Below are 22,527 nucleotides of genomic sequence, written 5' to 3' on the forward strand. Positions count from 1 at the left end.
ATTTATAGCTTACAACATAGGCTTATCATTTCTGTCTGAACAGCGGTTTCAAAGGTAGCGTCATAAATGTCACCAACACTGGACAAAATTATTCACCGTTTGTGTATTAACAGCAACACTATTTGTGCACAAGAAACTGGGTATCTGCTTGTGATTCACTATAGCCGGCGTGCGCAAATTATGGGGCACAGTGGTTGCAGAGGCCCCGCACTGTTCCCCATGGAATTTAAATGCCGGGGATCGCGTGAGGTCTCCATCTTCCTTTGTCTCCGACGACGCGTCGCCAAGGCCGCAGCATCATTTGACTCCGGACACATGGTAAGGAGGGGGGCGCATGGGTGAAAGTTTGCGTTCCCCTGTGCAATAGCATACCTAGCAAGTGTGTATTCAGGTGCGTCACTGCAGACAAGAACTTAACAGATCAAGGCACCAGACCGAACGAAGCAGTTCAATAAATATTTTTTATTCCAGCCGGAAGCCAGCAAATAGCACAGATCTATCCTCGCTAAAACAGGGGCATATGGGGGAGAATCCTAGCTGAGTAGGTGCCAAGCACCACATTAAAGGATAACCCGCGGTTTGCTGCGACGCTCCGTTGACGTAGAGACCATCCAGACACCTGTGGTACACTTTGCGACTCAGCACTTGCAAATCTCCCGCTTAAAGGTCCCGATCTCCACTTCTCCGGCAACACACAATCCCACTTTTGAACCTCCCAGCCTTGTTTTTAGGTGTATCCAGCACAGCCTGGGAACACACCGCTTAGTTCACCTCCATGACAGGATAAGAATGAGCTCTAATCGGGTTCCCCTTACATAGATTCCCAACTGCCATAGGAAATCATGGTAGACAGTATGGTGATCAATCTCAGCATGGATGCCGCTCAGAAACCAGGTCAGGACGCAAGGGCTCGTCTGCATTGGCCAATCGGGCCTGGAGGCGGGACGGAATAAGTTAAAGGGCTTTGGCGGGAAATATAACAGGGCCAGTAAGAGCAGCACCTACAAGCAGGAGCTCTGCAACAGTTTCCCCAGCTGGCGAAACAGCCAAATACTCCGCTTTTTGGGGCAGATGGCCTCTCAGCCCGATCGCTGCCCTCTGCCACTCTGTTCCTTGAATCCTTTCCTCCCCCTCTAGTCCCTGCAATAGCCATTTCTTCAGACATGTGGGCTGCACAAAGTATTTCTCAGCCCCGTATGCACAGACACCTTGGCTATGCTTTACTGAGGGCACAAACATTTTTACACTTTCAGTACATGATCACACCAAGAATACAATGTCAGGATAAGAAAGGGGCTACCGGGCATATAAAAATGGTTTAACTCTGGGATCTGGTGGGCAGATGAGCCCACGGGGAGATGGGCAAGGGGTCAGTGACAGGGCTTAACCTTAATTATGCTGGTTCCTGAGCCCCTTTTTCCGTCACAAGGTGCATCGATATCTACATCTCAAAGTATTTCCTGACAAGTGATTTGCATAAAACCACATGGAGCGTAAACGGCTGAGGCAAGAATTCAATCAACAAGCTTGAGTATTCAACATCAATCTAAACCAAGGCTCAACTACTCCTCCCCATTATTCTGAGTAGTCCTACACAGCGGTACTCATTGCTTTTCTGGGAGGTCACCACCAAGACAGTCATCAATGTACAGAACAGGTTCAAATCCAGGTGTCAGTTCCTTGTGACCTTGGGCAAGTCACTTTCTCCCTGTGCCCCAGGCACCAAAAACAGATTGTAAGCTCATCTGGGCAAGCATTGCATCAATCCTATGGACCATGCTGCCTACTAGACTGTAAATTGTGAAACACTTTGAATCCCATTGGGAGAAAAGTGCTATGTGAACTAAAGTTAATAATAATATCCAACCGTTAATTATTGAATTGCTTAAAAAATACAAATCAAGTAGGCACTTGAAGTTATAAAAGCCATTAAGTAAGAGCTACAGCACGAAAGCCCACATGAGGTTTGATGACACTGTAATAAAATGTTCAAGCTCCTGCTCATAACAGTTTGCGGCTGTGGACTTGGGTGTGCCACATCAGTGAAGTCATGGTGTTATGGCATGATATTGCAACTGTACAAGGGAGTTTAATGAGACCCAATTAAACTTTTCCTTCATACAAACTGGACCTTGCAACTTTACAATTGTCTCATAGGTAGTACCTAAAGAAAAAAAAATGCTCAGGGATACATATATATTTAAAGACATGCCTAATATAGACAAAAGCGAGATTCTACTGCGCTACTTTTAGAACTTAAATGTTTGGGATGAATATCTTTAAAATGGTACAACAAATTAAAAGATCACATGTGGGCACATCCACGTCAGACAGGTCTGCAATCCTGCTTTTCCCCATAATCTCTTAGGCTGCGCCTATAGTGCCGGCGACGCGTGACATCACCGTCAGCGAAAGTTTTATTTCGCTTTGCGTTGCGGGCGACCAGGCTCCTGATTGGTTCAGGGGCTGTCATGAGGCGACAGCCCCCGAAAAATCAAATAATTACGACTACAAAAAATTGCGTCACCACGTCGCGCTTACTATAAGCGCACGCCGCGGCGACAATGCATTTGTTTTCGGGCGACGTCACTAAGTGCGGCCTTAACATACAGTGCTTCAACTGTAGCCGGGATTTCTGGGAAATGACATGCAAAAGGGGACACTGCGCTCATTTGCTTTTTATCCATTTTAAAAAGGAACCCCCTATAAGCTTTCAGTATGCCTGCAGTATTATACAGTTTTCCGCACAGCCTTGTTAAAGAAGTGCAGTCAGTAAATGTACTCACCGACAGTAGTTTAAAATGGCAAGAGTTCGTTTTATTTATTTTTCTGCAATGGGCAAAACATTCGCTAACATTACCAATACTTGCTAAAATTTACTCAGACACCTATTCAGAAAAAAAAAAATTATATATAGTCAACTTGTCTTTTTACCCAATTTCTCAAAATGTCTCATTTACATTTTTTTATTTTATTTATTTATTTTAATATTAAGCCTTGGATCAAAACATCTATGTTATAATGTAGTATGGTGTATGAATTGGTGATTTAGTAGGAAAAGGCTCATATAATGCCAGAGAAACCAATATATCTTGAGCAGCTAAAACAAAAATGTCAATATCCGATTATGTGCAAATACAAGACCCCTCAGCCAACAGTGTCATTTGATTATAAATCCAATATATGATGGAGGGAGAGATGTTTCAGCATCTCAGTGATTCAGTCGTTAAGAGGTTAATAAGCACCTGCTTCAATCACATCTGTTCTTTGTCTGCACGGTGCAGTTAGAAAAGGAGGGAGGAGCAGGGACTCAATGAGCAATGGGAAGATACTCACAACAGACTTGACCTAATTTTTCGTGTCTGCAGCATCATCAGTGTAAATTCCCACTTCAGCCATTTAAACGAATATGCAAGCAGCTGTGCGTGTTCATTAACAAAAATCTGGTGTTTTAATGGCAGGTTGTATTTTTTATATGTTTTTATTTTAACTGCCAATTTTTATTTTTTTTAAAGCAAGTAAATAGAGTGGAATGGACGGTGACAAATGCCACTCTGAACAGCTGAATATAATTAGGTATTGTCAAACAATGGGGACAAAAAAAAATCAAGTTTAGATTTCATCTTCGCGTTGAACTCTCCTTGAATATAAAAATGAATTCAGTTACCGAAAGGTAGAAGAATCAACATTCGTGACTCATAATAGATCTCTCGAAGCTGTCTCTAATAACCTCTTGTGAGCAGTGGGCCTCTTTTAGGGTGTATTATGCAGTACGGTTTCCCACCAGCTTCCTTCCGTGGAGGCATCCAATGCAATTATTAACATCAGGCAGGAGTGAGGCAGAGAATCAGGAAAGAATTACATTCAAAACATAATATTACTATGACAGAGACGTGATCTGCTTTCCTGGGACTGGTATATTCATGCACATGGTTTTATGATTATAACCACATGCTGTATGTAAAAGGAAATGCACCACGTTGCCCTTATAGCAATAGGAAAGCATATGGAATTCGGGCACAGATGTATTACCATGGCTGCGGTTTATTAAAACACACATGCCTCTCCCTTCCTCCCCCACTTTACAGTTGGATTAGGCCAAGCAAGCAGCTGGACGAGACAGTTTCAGACCTTGCTCAAAGGGTTAACTGCATCCTTCCAACAATACCGGATACACCATGTAGAACACTTTAGCAAAAGGAGAAACGATCGGTGGCAATGATATGCTGGGGTTTCACTTCATCTTCGCATTACAGATTACTGGGGCACATAGAATAGTGACGTTCTTCTCCTACTGCTTCATAGAATGTTAAGGTTGTCCCCCAATGTTCCATGGAACGTTGAGGTTCTCCCCCCACTGTTCCATAGAACGTTGACTAAGTTCACCCACTATAATGATGGCTACAGCATGGAGAGCATGCGTTCCACCGACCCGGACACATGTGAGCCTGGTGGTGAGGGGGGGGGGGGGAGGAAGAGAGCCACGCGGTCATCTCCGGCTCAGATTCACATTGGGAGGCGGAGATCCGAGAAAAGACCCTGCTAAACGGATGCCCTTCTGCAACATAGCGCTTTCCCCCCTCCCTCAACACTGACCCATTGATCGGCACTCCACCCCCTCCCCCACCCCCACCCCCCTAACTGGATTTCCTGAGCTCTGCCGACATACCCCATTCACAAAACTCCTCTCCATGTGATCAAGCAGACAGTCTCCAATAAGCACGTTGCTTCCTAATAAAGATCCCCGCTAAAGTTTCGCAAGTCCCACTCACTTTGCCACTGGCGGTGCCTCCGCTGACCCCGATCAGGAAAGGCTGCCCATTCTGCGGGGGGTGGTGGGGCAGTGTCTGCTCGCTGTCCCCAGCCATGCTTTCCCGTTCTTTTATGTCTGATCTCAGCTCAATCCCTCCTCCCCTTTCCCTCTAGTCTCTGTGCTGCTGTCTGATTCACGCCTGCTATTAGTACGGCTGTGTCTGCTGCTCCACCTCTTAATGATGATGCCCTGATCTCTTATTTGAAGCATCGGTGGGGGCTGGATCTAGCGAGACCCCGTCACTTCTCTCCCAAACCTCCCCCCCCCCCCCCCCCCCCCAGTCGCCGTTTAGCTTGTGTAGGCATGGTGGTGTTTGGTAGGCACAGTGCCAGGCTGCTGCTGTAAAGGGTGGGGGACAAGTTCATGCCTCTCTCAGACCCTTCTCTTCCCAGAGATGCCAACATACATAATTATACTCCTACTGATTTCTGATGCCATTTGTATTGCCAAATCAGACTGCCAGGTGCACAGCAATGGAGGGTACAGCTGTATTTTATTCTTTGTTTCTAAGCAGTGTACTGCAGCAGTTTTCCTCTTTAATATATGTGTGCCCAGGGTCTCTAAAAAAAAGGAGTGTCAGATATATCTTACTCTTAGGCCGTGTTCAGGGTGGCTGTTACGCGCGCACGTCCGTCGCAATTTCAGGTTGTTCGGTGGGAGTTTTCAAACTGAAAATCACCGGCGGCAAAGTGCAGCGTGGACGCTGCTACATTTTGCTGCTACAACCAGAAATGATATTTGGGGCTGCAGTCGCGTCACGTTTGCTGGTTCAGCGAACCAGCTCCGTGACACGTTCGATCCGCCCCCGCCATGCCCCCAAACGCCGCGACCCGACTCCTGCAGCCTGAACACAGATCGCTGGGCTGCAGGAGCACACAGGGGAGGCGCGCACGGACGCTCGCGTCTGTAGCAGCCACCCTGAACTTGGCCTTATACAGATGTAGCAAAGGTTATTGCATCGGCTCGTGTGATATATCACTGCTATTGAATCCTATAGAAAATCAGTGATATTCTGTGTTATAACGCAATATTCTGCGTTATCAGCGGGTGTAATAACCTGTGCCCTATAGTCATAGAGGTCTATGTATTAATGTAGAAAAGTGTGCTTTGATGCACTGCTTCTGCGTCTTAGGCGTTGTCCATGCTGCCGAAAACCGCGCGGATGCGTGCGTGCGCGGCGCGATCACATTGCCTTAAGGCAGCGGTGCGCAAACTGTGGGGCGGGAGAATGTGCAGGGGGGGCGCGGGCTGTTACAGAGGCCCCACGCTCTTCCCCCAGGCATTTAATTTAATGCCGGGAGAGGCGCGAGGCCTCTGTAACCTCACTTACCTACTGGCAGCGGGTCTACGGCGACATGTTGCCATGGCAAAGCGGCGTCAAATGACGCCGCAGGGTCATGTGTCGTCACGTGTCGCCATGGCAACGTGTGTCAAATGTCACGTGATGTGACCCGCAACGTCATTTGAAGCCGTGCCTTCGGGGGAGGGGGGGGCGCGAACGCTGCGGCTCCCAGGAAGGGAGCTGCAGCTGAAAAAGTTTGCGCAGCGCTGCCTTAAGGCATTGATCGTGCCCATAGACCGCTCGGGCAACAGCAGGAGGGGGCACACGTTGCGCGAGGAATCAGTTGAAACTGATTTCTCGGCGCGACTGGCAGGTCACGTGAGCGATTCGCCCAATGAGGGCGAATCAGCTCCATGCCTTCACAGACGCCCCCCGATGGCACGACTACCATGTCCTGAAAACGCTTCACACGGGTGACGTCACGCACGCGTACGCCTCCACACGGACGAAGGCTGTATGCACGCACATGGTGCCTTCGCCCGTGCGGAGGCAGGTGGAGTCTGTGGGAAAGCGGGTGCTTTCCCTGGCCCTAGTGGATGAGCCGTTGGGGGTGTGTCTAGGTGCGTGCCTAGGCGCGTCACAGAGCTGGTTCGCCCTCATTGGGCGAACCGCTCACGTGACAGCCCTGTCGCGCTTAGAAATCAGAAATCCTGCCTCCGCACGCACGCGCCCGCACCATGTACACGAACACTGCCTTAAGTCAGTCTGTTCGCTCAGCATGCGGATGTGTCCACACGGTCTGCGTTACCCTGGACGAAGCCTTAGAACTGATGTAGAATTTCAGACTTGCGCCGCTTAAGATATGGCCGATTTCTTTTGGTAAATAAAAGGGGGAAAAGAATGGTGCACAGAGACGCAGAATGTGATTCATCTCATTATAATCTGTGCACCATGTAACTCCCCACCCAACTCCTCCTATTGACACTCCCCAATGTGCAGGCTGGGCCAGACAGGACAAAATGAGAGCAAAGTATTTTGCTACATACTGTAGATGGGAGGATGAAGATACCGCAGGTTTTGAGCCGAAATTGACGATATATAGACCCTTGCTGTGTTTGTGACAATGGATGCAATGTCACAGATACCTCTGTATGTACAGTGGCGGATTTCCCACTAGGCCCGGGCCTAGGGCGTGAAATGTTGGGGCGCCAGATTTCCCTTTTTCCTTTCCCAAATTCAGAGGTCTTCTCCACTTCTCCACTGATTGCCGGGGAGAGCGTGGGTAGGGTGGCAATATGTCCCGTTTTAACCAGGACAGTCTCTTTTTTTTGGACTTTGTCCCGGATCCTGACTTTTTTTTTAAAAAGTCCCGATTTTTTCAGCGCTTGCTGGCTGCACATGCACGATCGCCGTCCGCTCATGCGCATTCATGGCCGGAAAGCACAAATCGCGCATGCGCACAAGCGGCTGGCAAGCGCCGATTGAGCATGCGCACAAGCGGCTCGCATGAGCGGCCGCCAAATTGCCTTTCGCACATGCGCGATGGACACTTGCCATTTGCGCAAGCGCTATGGGAGATTGTGTTTGCGCATGCGTGATGGCGCTTGCCGTTCGTGCATGCGGGTTGCAATGTGACGTCACAGCGTCATTTGACGCCGCAACACTGAAGAAAGAGGAGGGCGGTGCTGTAGGAGGAGGCGGCCAGTGCAGCACCAAGGTAAGTGCCTATGGGCGGCAGATTTTGAAATCCGCCACTGTCTGTGTATTAAATAATAGCACTGGGAAATACAGACTGCGGAATATACTTTCTCAAGAAGATAGTGGTATGTGTGGTGTAGCTATTTTCCCATGCTCTTATTTTTCCAGTGATTAAAATGTGTTTCCGTGAGAGTTATGGTGTCTGTATGGTTAATGACGTCGGTGTAGGAAATTACGTATGCGGTCGTCCGAAACGTCCAGTCTCTGAGCGAGTATGTCAGCCTATTTAAGTTTTTTGAATACATGTATTTGTGTAGTTATATATTCACATTTCATACTTAATTATGCTATGTTTGTAATATTATTGAATACACTTTTTGCATTTTTCTGAATTGGTGTCCTCATTTCTTATATATCATTTATTTGAGGATTGATGTTTTCCCTATATTTCTTGGTAATACATTATATGGATTAATTGGAAGGTGATTCCTTTTAGGGGAAACCGAGTCTTTATTAATTACTGTTTTCTTAACGTATTAAGCCGTTTCAAATAATTTTTAGGAAAAAAAACTTTTCCTGTGTTTAATTTTTAACAGGCATTATTTTTAGTGTGTTTATTATTATATATTAAAATGACATGTGTGACATATGTTTACTTTGTGAGAACTGTGGGACCTTTGTACAAACATATTATTTTCAAATCGAAAATTCCAGTGCAAAAAAGAAATACAAAAATTAATATATATATATATGGTAGTGATTAGTGAACAAGCACTAGTTATACTGTAACAAGTGAAAAGTGATTACTATCAATATTGTATGCACATCTATATTATAAAGTCCAACACTGAAAATTATATGTCAATGAGCTGCCTAAAAGTCAGCTGATTTTCTGGGGAAATTATTTATATATATGTAGCCCCCTGTGAACAGCACGGGCTATATATATCTTTCTCCTACTGTGGTAAGTCCTGTTAAGGGCAGGCGCCAGTAGTAATCATGGGTTTTCCTCCTTCACGCCCTGCCCTGAGTGATAGATGCAGGCCCCTGACTCTGCTGCCGGCAAGAGACAGAGGGGAGGTCCTGCTGACATCATGAGGGGTGGGGCTGACTCTATTTAACAGCCAGTTCCTGTGAGTGACAGTGGTTCTTTTTCTGTCCTGGGAGTTGGAGGAGAGGAGTAGGTCGAGCTCTGTCCTCTGTCCTCTGTCCTGGGAGCAGGAGAGAGAGAAAGAGAACTCTGGCCTATGATAGTTGGAGAGTGAGCAGAGCTCCGGTGGACCAATGCCCCTCACCCTGATGAGGGGGTGATGGGGAGGATCTACCCCCACCCAGAGGGTATCCTCTGAGGTGGGCACTGAGGTATTGAGGCCCCTCACAGACCATCCTGTCGGAGTACCTCTTGGAGGAAAGGAGAGGAGAGGAGAAAGGCTGTACACCTTGGGATTTCCTTGTGTGCTTCTGTTGTTGCTGCTGTTGTTGCTGCTGTGCGCTGCCAAGGCTGCTGTGTGCGAGCTAGAGACAATAAAGAGAGACATTGCTGATTTTACCAGAGACTGTTGTGTGATTCTGGAGCATCCACCCTGGGACCAGTGTCATTTCTTCTATACGGGTCCTACCCCATATCCCTGGGAAGGTATAGAGGATGGAGGCGCTGCACCACCACTAAAGAATGAGGCAGCTACCCCAGAAGCCTGGTCCTGTGTCCCCAACAACATCGCGGGAAGCTCAGGCCCTCCTGTTACCTACAGGTACGCCCCACTCAAGCACGTGTAGCCAGCCCTCACACACCCTAGATATAGCGCATCTGTGTCTGGGGGGAAAGGGGGGGGAGTATGGGTTACATATATATATATATATATATGCGCAAAGGGACCTTGATAGCTTTAAAAAAATTACAAGTGTCGCCAGGCATTTTTTGAACAAACATGCGGCGGACACCACGTTACTAAGGGCCTTTGCGCTTGACAAAGTCTCCCTCGGCATACGTGGAGGCGACCTGGAAAAAGCTCTCCTAAAAAAAGAGACCAGGTGGATTACACAAATCATCTCAATGATTCCGAAAGGTCTGAATGACTATATTGGCTATGCCATGTTCCTGTAACACACAACTGCTCTAACTTTGTCTGTCTATGGGTAAATAATCTACATTCAATTTGATGAGTGCACTTACTGCATGTATTTAGTCTAATCTTTTAGATACTGCATGCTATTGAGAGGCTCAAGTTAGAGATTTTCCTGACCAAAAGCCATATCAACCATGGAATTTGGAATACATCGTCCCAATTTTCCATGCCTGTGTAAAAAAGTCTCTACATGATCCATACACTACAGAACAATGGATAACATCCACGGACTAATACAACAGAGAGACATTATAAGTCATCAGTAATCATGTGGAAGGAATTTACCTCCATGTGTTCACCGTAACCGTGGATGCCAATACATTTCAATTTTGGACATACCTGGACTAAACACACTTGGCACATCCCTGGAATAATAGGGATAAAAAGTTGGATACCATGGATTTAATTACTATTCACTGGACTCTGTCATATTTTGACTACATTGATACATGTTGTACATGTTTTTCATTTCTCTTTTGTATTGCACAATGTTGGATGTGTTATGTTATCTGGCCCAAATACTGAGGGTATACAGCTCATTGTGATATAACAATATGCACTCAATATGCCTCCGCTCCATTAGGGAGCGCTGTTGCAGCTCCCATACATGGGCCTTTCTCTGTGGCACTCCTTAGATTAGTTTTGAATTATGCTTGCTGCTCTTTTTACTATTAGTGGACATTAATCACATCAATCCCCTCAATACCCTGTATACATGTGATAATGGGCAATCATCACTGCCACTACAGTCATTTTTGTGAGCGCCACCGTGCAGGATCGCATGGATCAACTGACACACTCAGCGCGCATGCGCGGTGTGCGGTCCAAGCTGACACGCACTAATAGAGTGTCGTGACGCTTTGTATATCATTATATTAGGCGTAAATATTGGGACGCCACATTCTGCACATGCGCATTAGATATACATGTAGGACTTAGTACCTACAAGCCGCGCATGCGCATATTACTCGAGCTGACATCATGCGTGCCAGACTGACTCGCAGACACGGCACATTAGCAGTAATTCATTTAAGCACCTGCAGCTGCTGTCGCCCTCATCCGTTTTTGGCGCGAAAAACAACCCTACATAAACAGTATTCAGCTTTAGTTCCCTCACCACTCCTAGTCAAAGTCTCTGGACGAAACGCGTCGGAGTGGGGGTGCTAGGCAGGACCCCTGACCCATGGCTCACGTAACTATGCTACCCAGCACTCATGCAAACTATTTTTCTGGACTGTGACTTTTAATTTTTTCATTAGGGACACTGATAACAAACACAAGGTTATACAATAGGCGTTCATTAGGTATTTTCCTATATATGCTATTCACTAACTTCATTGTTCTACACATCTAGGGATTTCATTCCATCTCACCACCTTTCCTACACATGATTTGCGCTGTAGGTATTGGTTATATTACTGTATGCTCATGCAGATGTGTGATGCTTTGAGACTGTCATTTATACTTCGACCAGTCTAGTTTTTGGTGTGTAGTGTGCATTATCCTTAGCGTTGTATAGGTGCCTTTGAACCCAATAACCAATTGTGATTCACTTTGACTTACCCTAGTGTTTTTTGAGTCACTATCCTATTCATGTTTAGGGTTGACAATGTGTGTCGTTCCCTAGTGCTGTTCATCAGTGTTTAAGGGTAACACCCGTGACAGGGGTACATGCCTCTTTTTTAAGTGTTTTTAATCATGTACTGTTTATTCATCCCTTTTTGCACTGTGTCAAATAAATAAACAAATATATAAATTGCATACCTGAGTGCTCCCATACGGGTTACTTTTTTTCTCTTTTCACTCACATATATATATATATAGAGAGAGAGAATCCAAAGCACAGCTGGCACACCATTTGCAAGTAAATAAGTTTTGGTGCTTATCCCATAAAGCAATAACAGACCATACGAAACACGACATCAAGGGACAGCACGCAGGTAAGTAAATCATACATTTTCTATATTTGATAGAAGACACAAAAACCGACGTTTCGGTCCCCCAGTGGGACCTGTCTCAAGGTGGTGCAGTTAGGTCCGGAAATAATTGGACACTGATACAAGTTTTGTTATTTCGGCTGTGTACCAAATAAAATTCAAGTTACAGTTAAATAATGAATATGGGCTTCAAGTGCAGTCTATCGGCTTTAATTTGAGGGTATTCACATCCAAATTGGAGGAAGGGTTTAGGAATTAGATCTCTTTAATATGTAGCCCCCTCTTTTTCAAGGGACCAAAAGTAATTGGACAATTGACTCAAAAGCTGTTTCATGGACAGGTGTGGGCTATTCCTTGGTTATTTCATCATCAATTAAGCAGGTAAAAGGTCTAGAGTTGATTCCAGGTGTGGCATTCGCATTTAGAAGCTGTTGCTGTGAACCCACAACATGCGGTCAAAGGAGCTCTCAATGCAAGTGAAACACGGCATCCTTAGGCTGCAAAAAAAAAGAAAATCCATCAGAGAGATAGCAGGAACATTAGGAGTGGCCAAATCAACAGTTTGATACATTCTGAGAAAAAAAGAACGCACTGGTGAGCTCTGCAACACAAAAAAGCCTGAACGTCCCCGGAAGAAAACAGTGGTGGATGATCGTAGGATCCTTTCCATGGTAAAGAAAAACACCTTCACAACATCCAGCCAAGTGAAGAACACTCTCCAGGAGGTGGGCATATCATTATCCAAGTCTACCATAAAGAGAAGACTTCACAAGAGCAAATACAGAGGGTTCACACCACAAGGTGTAAACCATTCATAAGTCTAAAGAATAGAAAGGCCAGATTAGACTTTGCCAAACAATATCTAAAAAAGCCAGCCAAGTTCTGGAACAGCATTCTTTGGACATATGAAACCAAGATCAACCTGTACCAGAATGATGGGAAGAAAAAAGTATGGAGAAGGCTTGGAACGGCTCATTATCCGAAGCATACCACATCATCTGTAAAACACGTTGTAGGCAGTGTGATGGCATGGGCATGCATGGCTTACAATGGCACTGGGTCACTAGTCTTTATTGATTATGTGACAGAATACAGAAGCAGCCAGATGAATTCTCAAGTGTATAGGGATATATTGTCTGATCAGATTCAGCCAAATTCATCGAAGTTGATAGGACGGCGCTTAACTTTACAGATGGACAATGACCAAAAACATACTGCGAAAGCAACCCAGGAGTTTTTTTAAGGCAAAGAAGTGGAATATTCTGCAATGGCCGAGTCAATCACCTGATCTCAACCTGATCGAGCATGCATTTCACTTGCTGAAGACAAAACTTAAGGCAGAAAGACCCACGAACAAATAACTGAAGACAGCTGCAGTAAAGGCCTGGCAAAGCATCTCAAAGGAGGAAACCCAGCGTTTGGTGATGTCCATGCATTCCAGACTTCAAGCAGTCATTGCCTGCAAAGGATTCTCGACAAAGTATTAAAAATTAACATTTTATTTATGATTGCATTAATTTGTCCAATTACATTTGAGCCCCTGAAATACGGGGACTGTGTATGAACATGGTTGCATTCCTAAACGTTTCATACAATATTTTTGTTCAACCCCTTGAATTAAAGCTGAAAGTCTGCACTTCTATTGCATCTCGGTTGTTTAATTTCAAATCCATTGTGGTGGCGTACAGAGCCAAAATTATGAAAATTGTTTCAGTGTCCAATTATTTACGGACCTAACTGTATATATACACACAGTACAACCAACCCCACCCTGATGAGACTCACAAGGTCGAAACATTCTCTCTCTGAGTGGGTTTATTGGCTTTGCATCTCATCCCAAGCTGTGTTTAAAGCAGCATGCATTGGCTTAAGGGTTCTCCATGTAATGTGGACACGAGACAAAAGGTGGCACTGTGTGCTCAGTTGCATGTCATTTCCCAGAATCCCTTGCTGCATTGGACACTGTATGCTAGATGATAATGGCGAAAAGCAGGGTTGCAGACCTGTCTAAGACATGCTCACAAGTAAAAAATTTATAACCACACACACACACACACATATATATATATATATACATACACACATATATATGTAAATAATTTTTCAGGCAAAAGGTGACACATTGTGTGCTCATTTGCATGTTGTTTCCCAGAATCCCTTGCTGCAGTGGAAGCACTGTATGCTAGATGATAATGGTGAAAGGTAGGGTTGCAGACCTGTGACTGTGCTCACAAGTGATATTCTTTATTGGCTATATGCTAACAGTGGAGGTTTTTTGTTGCCTTTTTCACCCGCCATAACTTAAAAAAAAATAAAATTATATATATATATACATACATACACACTCACATATATATATAAACAAAGTAGTCCAAGTCCAGCACACGTAGTATTTTTCTAAATGTGAATTTATTAGGTGATCGGCGTGTCGGTCCCCATTGGGCCCTTTGTCAAAAAGTGTGCTGGACATCTACTTCCTATACTATACTTTCCTTCCGTGCCACTTTGGTTTCTACTTTTTGGAGTGTGTTACTACATGTGAGGATTCGCCGTTCCGGCGTCCCTCACCTGGCTGTACGTCGTGGGCGCTCGTCTAGTCTCCCCGCTGATGCGCGCGGTAGGCTCCGTCCCTGCTCTGTTGGTAAACAACACCAGCATGGCAGTGACGCGCGTTCCAGGCTCCGTCCCCGCTCTGATGTCTCAAGGAACCGGCGTGGGAGTATCACACACTCCAAGTCCCGCCCTCTGAACCCTGTAACATGTGCAGGCTGCAAGCAACCTCCTACCTGATAAGCTGCATCATTGGACCCACCTGTGTGTACCAGCAGCCTATGACTATTCACTTCCTGGTTCCACCCCTGCTTGCTATTGGAGCCTCCTCCTATATATACCCTGCACTTCCAGCTTACCTTTGCTGAGCATAGTCAGTGTGACGCCGTGCCTTGCTGCATTCTTTTCCTGATACCTTGTTTTGCCTTGTCTGCCTGATTAACCCTTTGTTGCCTGAACCCAGCTAGTTTCTTGGACTCCGTTTCTCTCCGCTCGTGACCTTGGCAAAGTACTCAGACGATCCGCTCTTCTACAATCCTGACCTTGGCAAAGTACCCCGACAATCCGCTCTTCTACAATCCTGACCTTGGCAAAGTATCCCAACGATCCGCTATTCTCCAATCCTGACCTGGCAAGTATATACGACTACTCTACACTCTCTAATCCTGATCCGGCTTGCACGACCAATCTACATCCTAGACGCGCCTGCGTGGCTGTGGGTTGGCGTTTCTCAATTCCCCACCTCAGCACTGCGGTCGCGCTTCGTTTGTAGTGAGCTACGTGTTACAGTATGCTCAGCCACACAAACTTCGACCCCGCTGAGGTAGGAAGAGTCCTGAGCACGCACGCCAACGCTTTGTCTAGCATTGAGGAAAGACTTGCATCTTATGACCATCATATGCAAACTATCCAGGAGAATTTTAAAACTCTCGCTCTCTCTGTACATGAATCCTGGCCTGTTCCTAGTCCTGCCACTCCTGGGGAAGTTATGTCCGTTCCTCATTCCTTCCACGAACCCCGGTTACCTACGCCCAACCGTTATGGAGGGGGCCCCCAAGAATGTCGGGGGTTCTTGAATCAATGTTTCATTCAATTTTAGATAAATTCCTCCCGCTTCACCTCTCCACGCGTCAAGGTGGCGTACATTATTTCTCTCCTCACATATGACGCACTTGCCTGGGCTTCTCCTATCTGGGAACGAAGGTCTGATCTCACTCAGGACATCGGAGCCTTTACCGGGGAGTTCCGTAGGGTGTTCGACACGCCTGGTTGCAAGGTATCTGCTGCTTCTACCCTTTTCTATATATCCCAAGGTAATCGTCCTGTGGCAAAATATACACTTGTGTTTAGAACTGTGGCCGCAGAGACGGATTGGAATAAAGAATCTTTGTCTGCTGCCTTCTGGCGGGGCCTCTCTGAAACCCTAAAGGACGAATTGGCGACTTTCGACTGTCCCACGGATCTGGAGAACCTTATCGCCATCTGCATCAGAGTGGACCACCGTCTTCAGGAAAGGAAAGCAGAGAGAGTACACCGCAGATCATCCTCATCCAGAATCACTCCGGTCCAGGTGAGCATGACGGAATTTCCTTCAATGGATACTTCTGAACCCATGCAACTGGGAGGTACGAGTCTCTCCAAATTAGAGAAACAACATCACCTGAATGCGGGTCTGTGTCTATATTGCGGACAACCTGGACACCTGGCCTGCTCTTGTACCAATAAGCCAGGAAAACGCGAAATTTCCATGAGAATTAGGGGAGTCTCACTGGGAACCATTTCTCTCTCTCCTATTTCTGTTGATAACCCTTCTAGAATCCTTCTTCCCATCACTCTCTCTGGGAATGGGTTTCGTGTTTCCACCCAGGCCTTTCTCGATTCCGGCTCTGGGGGCAACTTTTTAGATCAAGGCTTTGCTGAATGTCACAATATCCCCCTCATACCTAGGAAGAAACCTATTGGACTTGAGGGCATTGATGGAAGACCGCTTCAGCCAGCCTTTATTTTACTGGAGACCCAGGTACTTCATCTCAAGACAGGTACTGATCACCTGGAGGACATCCAATTTAATGTGATTCATACGCCTTCCGTAGCAGTAATCCTTGGCCTTCCCTGGTTACAGATTCATAATCCTCGGGTGGATTGGCTAAATAAGGATCCCATTCAATGGAGCTCTTTTTGTACCAAGAACTGTATCATTAAATCCAGTAGCATTTGTGGTACTACCCCGGCCTAGGCAAAGGAAAGGGTACTTTTGCCTGAGGAGTATGCAGAGTTCAGCGACGTCTTCGATAAAGTTAAGTCTGAGGTACTACCCCCACATGGTCCATACGATTGCCACATTGAACTACTCCCGGGTTCTTCTCCACCCAGAGGGGCTTCCTACCCTTTGTCCATGCCTGAGACCAAGGCCATGCGAGAGTATATTACTGAGAATCTCCAGAAAGGTTTCATACGTAACTCTACTTCTCCTGCAGGTGCCGGTTTCTTTTTCGTGCAGAAAAAAGACGGTTCTTTACGCCCTTGTATCGACTACTGGGGTCTCAATAAAATCACTATTAAGAATCGTTACCCTCTTCTTCTTATATCTGAGCTCTTCGATCGCCTACATGGCGCCAATATCTTCTCTAAGTTGGATCTACGTGGAGCCTACAACCTCATCAGGATACGCCAGGGTGATGAGTGGAAAACTGCTTTTAACACCAAAGATTGACATTACGAGTACTTAGTCATGCCATTTGGTCTATGTAATGCCCCAGCTGTGTTTCAGGATTTTGTCAACGAAATCTTTCGGGACCTTCTCAACTTTTTTGTGATCATTTATTTAGATGACATTCTGATTTTCTCCAAATCCAAACAAGAACGTGTCCCATGTAAAGCAGGTAGTTCTTCGCCTACGAGAAAACAGACTCTTCGCCAAACTTGAGAAGTGTCAATTTCACCAAGCCTCCACCATTTTCCTTGGATACATTATCTCCAACACTGGACTTACTATGGATCCTGCTAAGGTCAAAGCGGTACTGGATTGGCCTCAACCCACCACTCTCAAAGCCATTCAACGGTTCCTCGGATTTTCGAACTATTATCGTAGATTTATCCAGAACTTTTCTTCATTGGTAGCTCCTATTACTGCCTTGACCAAGAAAGAAGCTGACCTTACTTCTTGGCCTCCCATGGCCATTCAATCCGTCTCTCGTCTTAAGAGTGCATTTGTCTCCGCACCTATCCTTACTCATCCGGATCCTAAACTGCCTTTCACATTAGAAGTAGATGCATCAGACGTCGGTGTTAGTGCTGTCCTTTCCCAGAGGAAGAATCCTCAATCCAGATTGCATCCCTGTGCATTTTTCTCCAAAAAAAATTCTTCTGCTGAGTGCAATTACGATATCGGGAATCGGGAACTCCTGGCTGTGAAATTAGCATTAGAAGAATGGAGACATTTTCTGGAGGGCACTGAGAATCCCATAACTATCTTAACAGATCATAAAAATCTGTTATACATCGAAGGCGCACGTCGTCTTGGAGCCCGTCAAGCCAGATGGTCATTATTCTTTTCAAGATTCAATTTCATAATATCATATCTGCCTGGAACAAAAAATGTCAAGGCTGACGCCCTTTCCCGACAATTCTCTTCGGACGATAAATCCGAGGACCAACAAAGGCCTATTCTCCCTGCTAAGTGGATTCTTTCTGCAACCACCTTCAATGTTCTCAAAGATATTGTATGAGAACAAGATCACACCCCTGCAGACCTCAATATTCCAGAGGGTCTTCTGTATACTTCTCCTACGCACCGCAGGAAAGTTCTCCAATGGAGCCACTCCTCCAGAGCTGCTGGTCACCCAGGTACCAGGAGAACTTTAGATCTGATTTCCAGAACTTTTTGGTGGCCCGAGATTCAGAAAGATGTCAAGGACTTTGTAGCCGCGTGCCCAACTTGTGTCAGGACTAAGACTCCCAGGAATCTTCCTTCAGGACTTCTCCAGCCCCTTCCTGTTCCCAACCGACCATGGACACACCAGTCCATGGATTTCATTGTGGATTTACCGGTATCCAAGGGCATGAATACGATCCTGGTGGTCGTGGATCGATTTTCTAAGCAGTCCCACTTTATACCTCTCAAAGGTCTTCCCAATTCTTCCAAACTGTCCGATGTATTCATCAGAGAGATCTTTTGACTTCACGGAGTACCCCTGGTTATCGTGTCTGATAGGGGTTCTCAGTTTGTGCCTCGCTTTTTGCATTCTTTTTGCCTACAACTAGGCATTTCTCTACATTTCTCCTCCGGGTACCACCCACAGACGAATGGTCAGACTGAAAGTACCAATCAGTCCCTAGAGCAATACATAAGATGTTTTGTTTCAGATTCCCAAGATGACTGGTCTGAACTTTTGCCCTGGGCAGAATTCGCCCATAACAACGCACAAAGTGGATCTACTCTGGAATCCCCATTTTTTGTAAACTACGGGTTCCATCCTTCTACACTCCCTCTCTCTGTATCTTCATCGGGGGTTTCCGTGGCAGACGACAGGATTAAAGCATTGCAAGATCTTTGGAAAAAGGTTCAGGCAAACATCAAGTCTGCTACCAATAGGCAGAAGACCCAGGCTGATCGCAACCGTAGACCTGCTCAGGAATTCAAGATTGGCGACAAGGTTTGGCTCTCATCCAAGAACATAAGGCTGAAGGTACCGTCTATGAAGTTTGCACCTAGATTTCTCGGTCCTTTTTCTATCTCAGAAAGGATTAATCCCGTGGCGTATCGTCTCGCGTTACCTCCTTCTATGCGGATCCCATCCGTTTTTCACTTCTCGTTGCTTAAACCAGTGGTCCAGAATACTCACTTGGTTCATTCGCCTCCCACTTCGTCTCATATGATACAAGGCCAACCTGAGTATGAAATACAATCCATTCTGGACTCAAAGTTCTCAAGAGGCTCATTACAGTATTTGGTACACTGGAAGGGTTACGGCCTAGAGGAAAGATCCTGGGTTCCTAGTCATCATGTTCATGCTTCCAGGATGATCCGTAACTTCCATTCCAAATTTCCTGATAAGCCTTCATGGAGTCGCCCGGAGATCGCTCCTAGAGGGTGGGGTACTGTGAGGATTCGCCGTTCCAGCGTCCCTCACCTGGCTGTACGTCGTGGGCTCTCGTCTAGTCTCCCCGCTGATGCGCGCGGTAGGCTCTGTCCCCGCTCTGTTGGTAAACAACACCAGCATGGCAGTGACGCGTGTTCCAGGCTCCGCCCCCGCTCTGATGTCTCAAGGAACCGGCGTGGGAGTATCACACACTCCAAGTCCCGCCCTCTGAACCCTGTGACATGTGCAGGCTGCAAGCAACCTCCTACCTGATCGGCTTCATCATTGGACGCACCTGTGTGTACCAGTAGCCTATGACTATTCACTTCCTGGTTCCACCCCTGCTTGCTATTGGAGCCTCCTCCTATATATACCCTGCACTTCCAGCTTACCTTTGCTGAGCATAGTCAGTGTGACGCCGTGCCTTGCTGCATTCTTTTCCTGATACCTTGTTTTGCCTTGTCTGCCTGATTAACCCTTTATTGCCTGAACCCAGCTAGTTTCTTGGACTCCGCTTCTCTCCGCTCCTGACCTTGGCAAAGTACTCAGACGATCCGCTCTTCTACAATCCTAAACTTGGCAAAGTACCCCAACGATCCGCTATTCTCCAATCCAGACCTGGCAAGTATATACGACTACTCTGCACTTTCTAATCCTGATCCGGCTTGCACGACCAATCTACATCCTAGACGCGCCCGCGTGGATGTGGGTTGGCGTTTCTCAATTCCCTACCTCAGCACCGCGGTCGGGCTTCGTTTGTAGTGAGCTACGCGTTACACTACACTGACTTTACATATATGTATGTGTGTGTATGTGTGTGTATACCGCTAAGCTAAGTTCCTAACCTTAACCCTTAGCGTAAAACCCCCTAATGTTAAACCCTAACACTAATGCTACCCCATACCCAAAAAATCATAAGCCTCTTCCCCTAAAACCTCTAAAGTTAACCCCTTACCCTAACCACTAAAACGTACCTTTTTGTTAGAAGCGGGAGGCAGCTCAGTGTTCAGCGGCGGATCGGCTGTGGCAGAGGGTCCATCTGCGGCTGAACGCCGGCAGTCAGTTGGTCGTGGCCAAATGTCCCATTCCCTGCCTGTCCTACTCTTGTAGGACCTACCAGCCATCAGTGCTAATTCAATATACAGCATTATAGGAGACCTGTGCAAAGGTATAACCACGGAGACATACGTTAGGGAAAATAACATTGGCTTTTATTTAGCCCACGGCTTTAAACATTACAGCTTCATGTCAGCATGCAAAACAAAAACAGCCTATCCCTTTCTAAGGGCTAACTCACACTTCCCAGTCCCTATCTACAGGGCTGGGGGGCTAGCCCTCTTACCAACCTCTGACCCCAAAGTCCAAAGAGGTATCTGTAAGCAAGGGCTCTTTACATCCGTCTCTGGTTTGATGTTCGTGAGAGGGCCCCCCTCTGGCGAATTCCAGGGTCCGCTGCACCCTGGAATAGAGGGTCTGGTTCCCTGGGATCTCTCTCTGGCAGCACAGTCCCTCTGTGCTAGAGAACCTCATGCAGAGTGTGCAGCACACCTTTATACCTGTTTGATGAGCCAGATGGAGACTGGCTAATTGACTCTGGCAACAATTAACCAGCTCCTTGCTGCACTCATGAGCCACAGACAGGCTCTAGATGTGCTGCCTTTTTAAACCGGGGAAAGGCCCTGTCACAAGAATAATAGACGCTTTTGGAAGATTTTCAGGGAAAATGTATCAGCAAACAGGGAAAAATATATAGAGTGTATTCCGTTCTAAAAAAAAGGAAACACTCATATAGAGTGTCTATAAATTAGGCCAGCGGTGCGCAAACTGGGGGGGCGCGACCCCCAGGGAGGGCGTGAGACTGCCTGCGGGGGGGGGGGGGCGCGGGGTTTACAGAGGCCCTGCGCCCTTCGCGAAAGCACTTAAATTAAGTGCCGGGGGAGCTGCAGGGCCTCTGTAAACCTTACTTACCTTGCTTGGCTCCGGCGGCTTCTCACACGAGTCGCCATGGCAACGCGGCGTCAAATGACGCCATGCAAGGTCATGTGACGTCATGACGCCGACGCCGGAGCGGAGGTGAGCGCAGAGGTGAGGGGACCACCGGCAGGGGGGCGCAGGGAAAAGTTTGCGCCCCCCTGAATTAGGCATATGTATAGCTGTGACTGTAGCTTTGAATATAATCCCAGATGATACTTCCATATTCTCCTTAATCATGTTTGGACAGAAATGAAACAAAAGGGGGAAAAAGAGAAACACCAATAGTGTAATGTTATAATTATTTTTTTTATGTGTGTTTCATGAGATTAAAAACACTCTCAAATTTACTTCAAAAAAGCATAGAAACGGGGAGGAATTGACACGTTGATGTTTGCAGGAAACTTCATAGGTGTTACGCCGGTGCTCGCCACAAACCGGGACCAGACCGCGGGGCTGAGGTGGGGTTATATAATCACTGACCTTAGTCCGCGCAGACTGATCCGGAGTGCGCAGTTCGTAGTCGTACGTAGCAGGGTCAGGATTGGAGAAGGCAGGATCGTCGTTATTCAAGCAGGAGTTCGGCAACAGGTAGTCAGGAGTTCCCCGCTTAAGCTTAGGAGCGTGAACGGCCTCTGCGCGAGGAGCGGCCTCGGCCCATGATGCCGGTCTCAGCAGGGGAGACAGCAGGCTGGTCGAAGTACACCGCGGGGCAGCGTCGGGAAACCAACGCTTCAGCACAGAAGTCCAAGGCAGGCCACTGCATGGAGATTAGCAGCAGGCCTAAGGAAATTAAGGGTAACCACTGCTAGGAGAGAATGCTGCAGGTACCAGTGCTGGCTTTACAACTCTTCAGCACAGGAGACAGGAACAGGCCTCTGGATACTCAGGAACTAGAGAGGTTAGAACACTAGGAGAGAGGCCTGAGTGGTTTGTGGCAGAGACAGTAACGTACAAGGTAGGATTTTATGCTCGGCACTGGTTCAGTGCCAAAGCCCAGGATATAAAGGGCGGAGATCCAATCACAGGAGGAGGGTGTGTGAGTATTCCTCCAATGATGGAGCACAGA

General features: G+C 46.6%; 1 protein-coding gene across 2 annotated transcripts in view; it reads right to left on the bottom strand.

Annotated features, from left to right (window-relative positions):
- UCK2 (uridine-cytidine kinase 2) overlaps nucleotides 1–20,639 on the bottom strand; it is a 70,838-nt gene extending 50,199 nt beyond the window's left edge. The window contains exon 1 of one of the 2 annotated variants that reach the window (XM_075616804.1): nucleotides 20,462–20,639. In XM_075616804.1, coding sequence (XP_075472919.1) covers nucleotides 20,462–20,635 — 174 coding nt within the window. In that variant the 5' untranslated portion in view covers nucleotides 20,636–20,639. Of the gene's footprint in view, nucleotides 1–4,772; nucleotides 4,968–20,461 lie in introns of those variants that run through there. The other variant, XM_075616805.1, reaches the window with a different exon arrangement.
- Nucleotides 20,640–22,527: the final 1,888 nt, after the last annotated feature.

This window comes from Ascaphus truei, chromosome 10, assembly GCF_040206685.1.
Source record: "Ascaphus truei isolate aAscTru1 chromosome 10, aAscTru1.hap1, whole genome shotgun sequence".
NCBI classification, from domain to species: Eukaryota; Metazoa; Chordata; class Amphibia; order Anura; family Ascaphidae; genus Ascaphus; species Ascaphus truei.